Source organism: Archocentrus centrarchus, chromosome 9, assembly GCF_007364275.1.
Source record: "Archocentrus centrarchus isolate MPI-CPG fArcCen1 chromosome 9, fArcCen1, whole genome shotgun sequence".
NCBI classification, from domain to species: domain Eukaryota; kingdom Metazoa; phylum Chordata; class Actinopteri; order Cichliformes; family Cichlidae; genus Archocentrus; species Archocentrus centrarchus.
In genome coordinates, this window is record NC_044354.1 from 8,256,017 (window position 1) to 8,269,264 (window position 13,248).

Genomic DNA, 13,248 nt, shown 5'->3' on the forward strand with positions numbered 1-13,248 from the left:
AATACCCCTTTCATTTCCCCCCTGTGAGAAAAACTCCCGAAGACGTTTTTGACAGATGTGTACACGCACACACATACACACACACACAAAACACACAAAACATACAAACACACGACAAAGACAACTGCAGGCAAAGAGGAAAAGGAGTGGGAGGATGTGATGGGACGATCTTTCCCTAGCTTTCCCATCTTTTTGCTTACATGAGGTCACCCTACCATTGGGTTTAACAATTGATGTGTGCATAATTTCCAGTGATGATATAATCCCATAGTCCACAACAGACAATAAATGTGTAACACAAATATCGGAGAACTCAAAATGCATTTTATTTTGACAGTACATTTATATTAGCTCTATAAAAACAGAGCCACAAACACAACAACTGATAGATACAAAAGTAATGAGTGACAGAATCTGGTGTAATGTTAAAACTACATTCCTCCCAAGTATACACATTTTAAAGTACATACTCAATGGACAGTTCAGTGATCTACAGTTTGCTCCGTGTAAAAAGTTTCTACACCTGCAGAGCTGCAGCCCTGGCAGCTAATCGCTCCTGCTTCTCCTGCTCAGCCTTCTCCCTCATCTCCTTCTCTCTCTGGATCAACTGCTTCTTCTCAGCCTCCCAGGCCTCTACCCGGCTCTTGTACTGCTCGAGGTCCAGTTTCTCAGCAGCAGCCAGGTTCTGCTGGGCCAGAGTGGTCACTAAATCCTGGAAGGAAGTCGATTCCACTTTACCCTGAGACTCCAGCTGGCTGCTCAATTCCTGGAGAGGCAGGGAAACAAGAAAAGTTGAAGGCACAAAGCAGTGATCTCATCACTTTACTTAAATGACTTGGGTGAAACCCTCTGAACCAGCAAAGTCACTTCCACTATGTAACACAGACCAAGAATCATGTCTGCACTAAAAAAACAGCCAGTCAAGAACCGGACTTTCGAATATTTCCAATGTTTGCCATCTTAACTTCACTGTCTGCAGCATCCCTCAAATCTATTCCCCAAAAAATGTAGTTTATTTGTTTCTGATACGCAAACTGCAAATAAACAATGCACTATTTTGATCCAAAATCTCATTCACCAAACTTCTCAGCTATGAGGGGAAAACCCCCGCTCAGTGCAGCCACACACACGCCTATGGGTGCCATCTGGCCAGTCAGCATGCAAAATCTACCCCCTTAGTGAAGCTGGAGGCTTTTCTATCTTTAGTCGTGATAACGCCACAAAGAAACAGACTACAGAAACTCTTAAGTTTTAAATGTTTTGATAAAGAAATCTAAAAGTCCCTGTTTTATTTTAGAAACAAGTGCTCACAAAAGGCTCTGAAGAGTTACAGTACTGCTCTTCTGCCTCGAGAAATTCAGGTATTAAGCCTGAATGTCATGACTTTTCAGAAACCTAATCACAAATGCTGTGAGCCACAGAGCGCAAAATAAAATGGATATAAAATCTAAGATTTTTAATGAATGCAAAGAGCATATCATAGAACGTATTAAAAAACAAACTTGATTTGCAAGACCACCCATTTTCAGAGAATGGGAAACTGTTTTCTTTGCTCGCCTGTAGGCACGCCAGGAAGCGTATAAACGCTCAGGCACGCAATCGATAAAATCCACATTCCCAGCTAAGGTTTTCACACCGTTCCACAGATCTACAGGTGGTGGTTATGTTTCAGAAACCTTAATGGATCGACAAAGCCAGGAAAGAAGACGAAGAATGCCAGCTGAAAAATGTGGATGAAAATGTTTTATGAGGAAGGAAATCCTTTCAACACGGCCTCAAGGACATGCCCAGTGCACATTTGCAAGTAATGATGAATGTAAACAAAAACTTTGTTTTAATTAAAAAACAAAAAACTCAAGCGAACACCTTTCACACAGACCTAATAGTCTAGTTAAAACTCTAAGCCAGATAACTATCGATTAGCGAACCACCAGCGTAACCACCTGTCAGTCAAATCCCTAAATAACAGCCCATTTCTTCAAAAACAGAAAAGCATGGCATATTAAAGTTTGCAATATTACTGCTTTTATTATGATGGTGCTGGCTCAACCAGCAGATGAGTCAGTAGGCAAAAAAAAAAAAAAACATTTTTAATTGCTGTTTGCAGAGAGGGAAAAAGTTTTAACTAGAGGGCAGCGATAAAGTGTATCCTAAGACAATGAAGAATTTTGCATTTTTGGAAAAGAAACTTTTTAATGGGTTCTTCCTTTGTCTGGGCTCCACCTTTCCACCAGGTTTCAGCTTGGTGGTTTTTGCTGACAGATGGATGACAGGGGAAACATACTTCCACCCCACCTCTCGTTGTGGCTGAAGAATTACATTTTAATCAGTCCCTTAAAAAACCCATGGTATGACGCCTGGGTGGCTTAGTAGTGAAGTCAGCGACCACAGACATATGCCGCGTTGCGGTGCGGGTGGCGCGGGTTCGAGTCCTGGCCCGTCGCCAATTTGCCTGCGTGTCTTCCCCTGTATCTTTCCTGTCTCTCTCCACTGCCAAGAAAAGCCGCTGTGGCCAAAAATGCAAAAAAAAAAAAACCCACAGTATGCTGCTCACTGGAAGTTGACTTGAAAAGTTACAACCCCATGTTGATCACATGCTTACTAGCTTGCCCCAACACCAAAACATGAGGTAAATTCAGCTGTAACTACAAACCAAAGCTCACCTGCTGCACACAACAAAGACCCACCTTGAATCGGTTGACATACTCAGGTAGCTTAGCTGCCTCGGCCTGATCATCTTCATCTACAGTGTCTTCTTTCTTGTCCTCCTCACCTCCAGACTCTTCTCCAGAAGAGTCTGATTCTGAGGTCAAAGGCAGTTCCTGCAGCAAGTCATTCACATATCCCAGCTAAAAAATAAAAACGAATGTTAGTTATGCAGAAAGATGATGTTTTTATAATGCAGCATGTTCTTTTTGCTGCAAATTACATGAGTAAACTTGAATGATTACAGAACAGACATTTAATGACGCCGGGCTATACACCTTACATGACAACTCACCTCTTAATCTTAGGAAGAGGTAAAATTAATTGTGACCTGAGGCAGCAGTCACTAGCGCCTTCATTTGAGATATAATACTTCCTCTCTGTCCTATGGCGTTATCTTCTCTGTCTACATTATTGCTGTGCTGCTGTCTGACGCAGGCTGTTCAGTTTCTGTTGCAGAGATTCTCAAAGACAACCTCAGAGCTCCAGGCTCTTCAAAATCTCATTAAATGTGGACAAAGGTGAACTATTGAACTGGACAGCACAGACCAGATTAGAGACACTGCAACCAGCTAAGTACGTGTGCATATATGTAAAAATTGCAACAATGTGACAGCATGTGTGCTGTCTGTGCTAAGCACTCTACCTGGAAAGTAATAAAACAGACTGTGCACTGCGTGTATGCAAGTCTAACCCACGTTTACTTTACAGCAAATAAACTAACACTTTGAGAAATACATCTGTGTGACATCAAACCCACAGTCAGGGGGAGAAGGTTGATAACAGGTGTCCCAATGAGAACAAAGAGTAATGCTGTGTGGTACAGCTCAGCTGGGTGTTTCTTTGGATAGTGTGTTTGTTGTTGTCATTTTTGATGTTATTATCAGTACTGTTAAATAGGCTATTTAACAGTTCTAGCATGGTGTGTACTTGCATGAGCACAGAAGGTTAAGTACTGTATCACGCAACAGTTGTACAGTATCGATAATGGCATTCAATATGTGTTGTGGATCATGGCTTTCATTTTTTTCTTACTTCTTCAAACTTGGGACTCTCAATCTACCTTTTGGATTATAAAGTTAATCAGACTCACATGGGACATAATCAGGGATATCTGGGGAAGGATTATTAATATTTTTGATCTCCCCTTACTGATTTTGATAGTTAAATATCTTTGAAAAGTGTGCATTACCCTGCACGAACTCTGAGGATTACTGTTGCATTCCAAACTAAGCCTGCTGTAACTGCTAGTACAAATGATGAATTTTAATCCCATTGACAAAACATCAATACATCAGTCACTCTAGTCAATACCCGAGTTGCTTAATGAGGTGAGTGTTGCCCCAGACACCAATTCAGGGATCGATAGAACTTTGACATAACAAGAAACCAGTTATATTCATTCATTCTCACATTTTTTAAAAATCTTTTTTGAAAGGGTGTCCTGGGTTGACCTTAGCAGAAATAAATGCTAAGCGCATTTTTTGATGGTGGGAGAAAACAGAGCTCCCAAAGAAAACCCATCCAAGCAGGAGGACAACCACCAATAATTAACTAAGACCCACTGATTAAATGCACTGCACAATGCTCACAAACATCCCATGAAATCATAAAATAAACTAAGAAGACCTTTAAAATAAAGAAGTACTTGTACCATACCCATACTGCAGGAAAGTTTCTTTAGTTTGATGATGTACTTACATAAGACAAGAATACACACAAGGGCCTGGCAACTGAATGACTGAGTTGTTGTCAACTCATAAAGTCAATTTCAGTACTTTTTTAGTGGCTTGTGCTCACAGAAACTATCAGTTGGATATTTATGGACTTCTACAAAACTGGTTTATACCAGTCATTTTAGTTTATGGGATTCTGCTATAATCAGTAGCACCACGAGATGATACAGATCTTTTTTTTTGTGTGGTGAGCTCAACTTGACAGTTGTACACAGACACTGATTTACTGCTAAAGTTAGTTACAAGTTTGTGTCAGCTGTGAACCTTATTTTCTGCTGCTCAGGTACGACTGACACAAAGCTGGTGTACAAGCTATATCATCCTGACCTGTTTAAGAAGCTGCAATGTGTCCTTCATCTGACTGCCTTGTATTATCTGTTGTTTTGAACTCTCTTCCAAAACGAGCTACACACTCTTCTGTGAATATACTGCCAAACACCAGGTGGAAATTTTTAATATGTTGGTCAACCCTAACAAAAAATACAGAAAATTCAGCACTTAATTTAATTTTGTTGCTCTTACTGTATCTTTGGACAGTTTGACATCACCAGAAGCAGCAGCCACTCTCTCCATTACGGCCAGCGCTCGGCCCAGATATCCTCGACCCCAGGAGAGAGGCATCCCTTTGAAGACAGCATGGATGCCCTTTAAATTTTCCACCTTGCCTGGATGAGGGAGAAAGATGAGAATAAATGAGACAAGTAACACATTGAAAGGTTACGAGGGGGAGAAAAAAAAAAAAAAAAAAAATCAATCGCAGTAAAAATAAGTAACAATGTGAGGGAAGAAACTTAAGCACACACCAAGGAAAGCATTGCCAAGCAGCTGAGCACTGAGGCCAATGGTGTTGTCTTGCTTCAGTCCACAGATGAGCAGCGATGCCCCCAAAGCCCGTTCCTCTGACACCTGAGTGCAGCAAGGAACAAGTGTTTTGTTACTTCTGCTGCAACATTCACATGCTAATAAGTGCCCCAGCATCTCTTTTTACAAAATGCATTACATTTTTGAATGAAACCTACTAAGACGCCTGCTTTTGAGTCACGGGAAATCATTTTAAAATTTCCAATAAGAACATTCTGGAATCATTAGTTGTCCTAACTCGTTCAAAACTGCTGATTCACTCACAGCGAGTTGTGGTCGGGTTGCTAGGTAACTGCCCAGAGCGTACAGAGACAGGATCTGCGTGGAGGGACGATCAAAAGCCTCCTGAAGCATCACCTCTTCAGCCACAGAGCACGCACCTGAGCAATTACAACAGAAAGATTATCATATAACAAACATGATTTTCTTTATAGTGACATAAAGTGATGCAAATCAAGTGCATACATCTAACTGATCATCCACAAGTGTGACCACCTCTATAAAAGCAGAACTTTTGGCAGTTCATTCAATGCCAAAAAGGAGAGACATCGTCAGGAATATCAGATAAGCACTAGATAAGTCAATCATTCTGCAGTGAGAAAGATTATTCACAAGCGGAAAACATTCAAGACAGTTGCCAGTCTTCCCAGGAGTGGATGTCCCAGCAAATTCATCCCAAGCTCAGATCGAGCAATGCTCAGAGAAACTGTAAAAAACCCAAGAGCTACATCTTAGTCTCCGCAGGGCTCAGTTAGCATGTTAAGTTCATGGTAGTACAACTAGAAGAAGACTAAATGATTATAGCTTTTTTTGTTTTGTTTTTAAGGGTTTCCCCTCTGGTGCCATGTTCTTTTTAGAAAGAAACACGGCAGCAATAATAACAGTGTAATATATCATGTATTGTTGTTCACCTTTAAATCACTTTACATCCTGGTAAGGATCAGATGATTTTTTTTTTTTTTTTTTTATAATGTTCTGATATGTAAAACCTTAGAGGTGAAAGAGGGTATACTTACTTTTCACACAACTATAATAAACTAAATAGTGAGTTCACCATTTTGCAGTGGTATCCAAAGGTATAGTGTGATAATAACCTTAATAGCAGAGAATCCCACTGTGTCCCAGAAAAAGTAGGACACACCAACGGTTAACAGTACCATTGTACACCGTCCAGAAAGAAAAAACACAGACATGCAAGAGGAATGACAGCAATGCATCGCAACATGAAGTGCCCCAAAGTATTCATTAACTAGGGAAAATTACACTCAGTATAATGTATTTTCACAGAAATGTATCTAAGTACATTTATTCATTTAGACGATTTTAATCTCACAAAAGTAACGACACAATTTAAAGTGCATAGAAAAAAGAAAAGTTTTGGTTGGCCATTAACTCACTATTTAGTTCTCTACACAGATATCACCAAACATGAAGTAGGGAGTAGTGGATGAGTATATAATTAAGAACACTGCAATTTTTTATTAAAAGAAACTGGCAATAAAATTAGTCTTATACACCCACCCAGTTTCAAACCAATTCAGTTGTTGTACAAAACATGATGGGGTATTAAAGTTCATCTGGCAGGGCTGCAAGTTGTTGGGGTACGTCACAATAGAAACGTTTGGGAACCACTTATGAAGGAAACTGCCAGACACAACCTAAAAAGTAATTCAACAATATCAGATCTGAGCTGCTGTTTTGAAATGTTACAGCATATAAGCATTTTTGTTCAATGGAATCAAAACTTTCACATTCAGCTGCAACAGCAGCTCTACACGATTATTTACTGTCTAATGTTATTATACAACGCATAAATAAATAGGAAAAAAAAAAGTTTCCCTTTACCCCCGTCTTTTACAAACAAGGAAAGAAATGTTGAAATCAGATTTTAGCGATTTGAACATTTCAGACAAACAAGAATGTGTTTGGAAACCTGCAAAGATTTGGCCTTTATTTTAAGTCTGTGTAGTCTTGACGCTTCCCAAATGTTAAAATGCTAAAAAATACATATTTAGAGTGGTCCTTACTTTTAAAGTCCCCATCCTTAATGAAAGAATCTGTGAGCAGGTTGAAGGTGAAGTCATCTGGGAATATTCCATACTGGACCTGCACACACAGATTTTAAAACATCGGCAACATGTTTTTTTCTACATTATTTAGTGATGAAGGTAAATATCACGTGCATCAGTGACACTGAAAGCTCTTTGGAGAGTCTTCAGAGGCATCAGAGTCGCACGTCACAGATCAAAACAGCAACAGGGGTGCTCTCCTCTGTCTCACTGTAAGTGCGTCACTGGCTACCTGACATCTCTGCTTCTGGAATAATTCAGTGACGCTCACATACTATAACTCATTCAGGAACCGTACAAACACTGGGCCGAAAATGTCAACCATGTTTAACATTATTTGTGCTGCTCAGATCAGTTTGAAAACACATCTGCGTGGTTCAGAACGGGCCTGTACTTCCTCACAATGACAGCCCTGATCAGATTATCAAGATGTGCTTCATCTACAAGGCTCAAATAATCCTCTCAGCCTAGTTTATTTTCCAAAGAAAAAACAGGGGGAATATAACTGGATGCGTACCTTGTTTTTAAGTGTGTGCAGGGCCTTATCTCTGGCCCCAAATTTTAGACACTGTCTGATCCAGCTGTGAATGGTCCAGTCTCGCAGGTACAAACAGTTTGGACTGTGACGAAATCTTGAAGGAATTTAAGGGGGAAAAAAAAGTTGTTTCACATGCTTTAAAATAGAAATAGATAAAAACATAACAACAACAAGAGGAAGAGAGGAAATCACATGACAAGTATATGATAAACAATTTCAGTTGCTGAACCACAACTTTATCCTGGATAGCAATAAAAATATTGCAGCAGAAACTCAGCTAAAACACTTTAGTGTCCGCTGATTATGAAAATGAACATGCCCTGAACAAGATTTAGTGTGTTTGCAATTGGGAAACACACTAAATGTTGTCATCACAAGAATGGGTGCAGATTCCAGAGGAAGGAGTAAACAGGAAAGGTCTGGAGTTGCCCCGAACAAAGAAGAGCATGTGACTGAATATAAACCAAAACAGACAAACCAAACAGAAAGTTCAGTCCAACAAAAACACGAAGGCTGGTACCACAAAAGCCCAAAGCAGCAGCAGATATTTGACACAGAGGCAGAAGGAGTGAATGATTTCTGATTACTTATAAAGGTAGTACTCTGATTGATCAATTTCTTCCTGGGATGATATGTTGTCCACAAACTGCAACAGAAAACATAACTATTAAACATGCTGTCTGCACTGCCATCAAAATTTATAACAAATAAATAAAATACAGTCCATTAAATGTAGCTACAGCTTACCCGTGAAATGGTCAGAGAGCTAACAGGGAGTTTCCTGTCATATGTCCTGTCCATAAGGTTGGCGAGTACAGCTGTAAGTTTAAAAAAAAAAAAACAACTGAATATAATTATTAAAAAACTACTAAGAATATGCTCTGCAGAATAGAATAAAATGCTGATGCAGCTCTTAAAATATATTTTAGTTTGTGATACATAGATGTTTTGAGCTGTCATCAATTTTCAACTTTTCACAGCTTTAGTATAATTTAATTAAACTGCATTTAAATCTTGGTAAGATGTGCTTATAAATTATCTGCACTCTGTGAAGCAGGTACATGTTTTCTGTGTACCATGAGGCTACAGTGCTACACTGCCACCCTCTGGTGAAGGAGTAATATTTGATGCTGGACTGCTGCAGCCAGCATCAAAGGTTGTAAAAATGTCCAGCAAAATAAATCTCATTTTAAACCCCCCCCCCCCAGAACTGGGTCTTTGCAGATCCACGACGTGAAGTGGTAGGCCATGTAAAATGACAGATCGGGGTCTCAAGATGTTGAGACACATAGCGTGCAGAGGTCGCCAGCTTTCTGCAGAGTCCGTCACTACAGACCTCCAAACATAATGTGGCCTTCGGATTAGCTCAAGAACAGTGCATAGAGAGCTTCATGGAAAGGGTTTCCATGGCCGAGTAGCTGCATCCAAGCCTTATATCACCAATCACAATCCAAAGTGTCAGATGCAATCTGATGAATGAGTCTGTGTTTGACGGTTGCCAGGAAAACGGTACTTGTCTGACTGCACTGGGCCAAGTGTAAAGTATGGTGGAGAGGGGATTATGGTGTGGGGTGTTTTTCAGGATTTGGGCTTGGCCCCTTAGTTCCAGTGAAAGGAACTCTTAATGCTTCAACACACCAAGACATTTTGGACAATTTCATGCTCCCAACTTTGTGGGAACAGATTGGGGATAGCCCCTACCTGTTCCAACATGACTGTGCACCAACGCACAAAGCAATGTCCATAAAGACATGGATGAGTGAGTTTGGTGTGGAATAACTTGACTGGTCTGCACAGAATCCTGACCTCAACCCGATAGAGCACCTTTGGGATGAATTAGAGCGGAGACTGCAAGCCAGGCCTTCTCATCCAACATCAGTGCCTCACCTCACAAATGTGCTTCTGGAAAAATGGTCAAAAACACACTCCTAAACCTTATGGGAAGACTTCCCAGAAGAGCTGATGCTGTTATAGCTGCAAAGGGAGGGCCAGAATGGGAGGTCGCTCCAGTTCAAAAGCAAAAAACAAACGCACAAAAAACGTGTAATGGCAGTAAGCTGACTGAATGTGGACATATACTTAGTTTTCTTTACACATCTCGGGGGGTTCATCATCGGTTTTGTAAATAGCTGCAAACAGCCGATAGTTTATTAAACGTTAAAGCGTCTATAATGTGTTAAGTCTTGTATCGGAGTTTTATACCTCCTGACAAGAGGGAAAATTGTTAGGTTTTCTTGGATAATGACCCAAATCCTAACAAGCACCTTGTTTTTTCAGTCTGGACTGTGAAATGTGAACGTTCAAGTCTTACCCAGGTTCTGAGGATCTTTCGCTCTCGCCTCCCACATTTTGGTGTCTGTGTAAGCTGCTGAGAGCAACCATCGTCGAGCTGCGAAGACAAACGTACACTCCAATATAACATGTATCAGCAAATGAACTGTTTACAGTTTTAAAACCACAGGAAAACTCTAAAGCCAGTTAGTGTAGCTTCATAGTGTTAGCTAACGTTAACATGAACTAAGGGCATTTAGCTCTTCCTGCATGAACGTTCAAATATAGACCAGAAAAGCCAAGCAAATAGAAGTTAAGCACCAAAATTTAATTAAACTAAACCATAGGTTGACTCGTAATCAAATGCACGATGTATCTACCTGAATAAGACGGAGATAAACATTTAACTTTGACAGCAGCAGCCGCACACCGTTTCAATACGGAGGCTGCCATCTTAGAAGATACCATCTCGTGGCAGGGGTGGGGGGAGTTTGAAAACCCGGCATAAGTGGGATATACCAAAAGTGACAACAGCTAAGCAGAAAATCCCGAAAAATATTGCTTGTTTTGTTGAAACAAAACAGAAATTAAAATAAAATACATAACGTTGTATGACTCAAGGGATTATGATTTATTGAATAAATTATGGCTATTTCAATTAATCTAACACCTTCTTATTGATTTAAACCAAGCGACAAAATACTTTACAGGAAGATTTGTTGATGTGAAATTTACCAGGAATGGCAGCTGGGATAGGCTCTTGAACTGGAAAAGCAGAAGAAGATATAGGGACTTGTATCACTTTCTACTTCTGACCAATGATGGTTCCAGCCTTGTGAATCAGTTTGTTTCCACCTTCTTGCCCATGATGTTGATGGGCGTAGTTGCAGTTTTTTCCTCCTGAAGTCAACCACCATCTCTTTTGTCTTACTGATATTCAATTGTCTGTCTACACTCGTCTGTCTTACACTCGTCCTCCTTATATTTTTGGGAATAGTCTTTTGGCTTCAGTTAATTACACAGTAGATGTTTGACTCTGGTGAATATAAGTGGCATCAAAATGAAGAAGAAGTTACTTTTGATTGTCTGTTTCTCAGCGTTTGCCCTTTGACCTGTCCAAGGTGTACCCTGCCTCTCACCCGATGACAGCCCCCCCACAAACCTGAATTGGATAAGTGGAAGAGAATGGATGGATGGATGGATGGATGGATGGATGGATAAAAATATTATATGTGAGAGTGAAATAGTTGAGAAGGACCAGTTATTTGACAGTAGAGGGCGCTGTTCATATACAGAAGAGACAGACCAGGCAAATACACACAGATATAAAAGTGCTGTAGCTTCACTTTGCCTTGTTGTGTTGCACATAAAGTGATGAAAAGTTCCACTGTTAGTTATTCAGCATCACTGCTTCCTCAGGCTTCTCAGGAGTGGATGCTAGATTTGTCCACTCACATGCAAACAGCCTCTAAAATACTAACAAACCAGCAAAATAAAGCAGGAAGTTGCACATAAATATAAGGCTGAGTTGTCTTTCTTACTTGTCTTAGCTAAATATGCATTCATTTGCCTGTAAACGACACGGCTGCAGACCTGTTACCCCCGTCACCTTTGTGTTTGTCAGCCAGTATTTTTGTTCCACTGCAGGAGGACAGCCCTCAGCTATTATTACGGTTAGCTCCTTGGCTGTGGGTCAAAGGAGGTGACAGGTTGAGACTAGGGTGGGACCACTCTGTTGAACAAAACATGGAAGAATTTTAGCACCATCTCATTTTCTCACTGACCAGCAAAACAGGAAATTTGTACCTGAGATGCACTACAGTGTGGTCAATACCACTAAACATGGAGTTTACTTTTCTGTTGCATTGTTGGGACTTTTGATATTCAGCTTTGTTCTTTGGTAAAAGGCAATCCAAGTAACTTCAAGTCTACAGAACTCTTATTAAAAATCACAATTAAACCCACACTTCTCTCATCACATTAAAACAGTATATTTGTGGTCCAGAGAAGCAAAAAAAAAAAAAAAAATCAGAAGCATTTGCTTTCAGTATCTCACTTACAGGCATCCACTGGCTGCTTCTCTTTTTTATTTCTCATCCATACTGTTAGAGCACGTTGGTGCTGGTTAGTGAGACATGTGATAATATAACTGCATTATACAGGGAATGACAAAGCATTTTGCAGTATTTTAAACAATAGATGTCATTGAATACCTGTAATGTATTGCTTTACCAATATTGCATCTCTGTAATATACGATGCATCAGTTAGGCAAACAAGAGGATGAGCAATATTGTGATAGTTGAGTTTTATTTCATATGTATTCAAGTTAAAAACATGACGCTGTACATTACTCTATCTTAATAAAGAACACAATGAGATGAAAAACAATGAGGTGCAATATATTTAAACCGTCCTCATCTATAGCATCAACTGTGCTAAAAACAAAACAAAAAAAAACAACTCAACAATGTGCTGTAATTTGCCTGCTTATATAACAAGCATTCAAATACAGGATGAAACAGGATAGGAAACACCCTGTAATATACAGCCTAATTTTCCAAGTGCTATGACTCCTAGTTTTTAACTATGTTAACTGGAATTTCTTCCCAAGAGTCTTTAAGACTTTTAAACTCACTTTGCAGGCTTGTTGTTGCCATTATCTATCAGTCATTTGGGCTACAAAAAGTATAAAACTAGTTGTTCATCAGAATTTCCTAGTACAGTCAAAAACACAATAAATACTTTTTAATCATACTATTATGAAACAGAAACCATCACTATATTCTTACATTTCATGTGCTGGTGCCTAGGAATTTATTGGATTTAAAACAGATGATAACCCAACCCTAGCTCAATCCTTTCCATAAGTTTTAAATAAAGACAGAAAAGATTTTTGGCAAAATGTGAATAGTTATTTATGCGTGTCAGTTCGAATGAGTATTTTCTTTTTTCCCTGACCTGGGAGAATGCTTAAATAAAAACAAAAATTACATAATCTGATTGCCTAGGGTTTGAGTTAGGGTTAGCATGGATGACATCTTAGAGGGCTAATTCATTTCCTGTTG

General features: G+C 39.6%; 1 protein-coding gene across 1 annotated transcript; it reads right to left on the reverse strand.

Annotated features, from left to right (window-relative positions):
• Positions 1-310: 310 nt before the first annotated feature.
• On the reverse strand, positions 311-10,641 carry mrps27 (mitochondrial ribosomal protein S27). Its single transcript, XM_030737801.1, has 11 exons — positions 10,562-10,641; positions 10,222-10,299; positions 8,658-8,728; positions 8,498-8,556; positions 7,890-8,004; positions 7,331-7,409; positions 5,568-5,683; positions 5,246-5,348; positions 4,965-5,107; positions 2,688-2,849; positions 311-766 (listed from the first exon to the last, which is right to left on the reverse strand). The coding sequence occupies exons 1-11, from the start codon at positions 10,632-10,634 to the stop codon at positions 518-520; spliced, it is 1,248 nt and encodes a 415-aa protein (XP_030593661.1). The 5' UTR covers positions 10,635-10,641; the 3' UTR covers positions 311-517.
• Between the last annotated feature and the right edge of the window lie 2,607 nt (positions 10,642-13,248).

Excerpts from the sequence above, each read along its gene's own strand:
- mrps27 (XM_030737801.1), bottom strand. The coding sequence starts at position 10,634 with ATGGCAGCCTCCGTATTGAAACGGTGTGCGGCTGCTGCTGTCAAAGTT. Across the intron at positions 8,729-10,221 it reads GAAAGATCCTCAGAACCTGG|CTGTACTCGCCAACCTTATG; the intron begins GTAAGACTTGAA and ends TTAAACTTACAG. Across the intron at positions 767-2,687 it reads AGTATGTCAACCGATTCAAG|GAATTGAGCAGCCAGCTGGA; the intron begins GTGGGTCTTTGT and ends CTGCCTCTCCAG.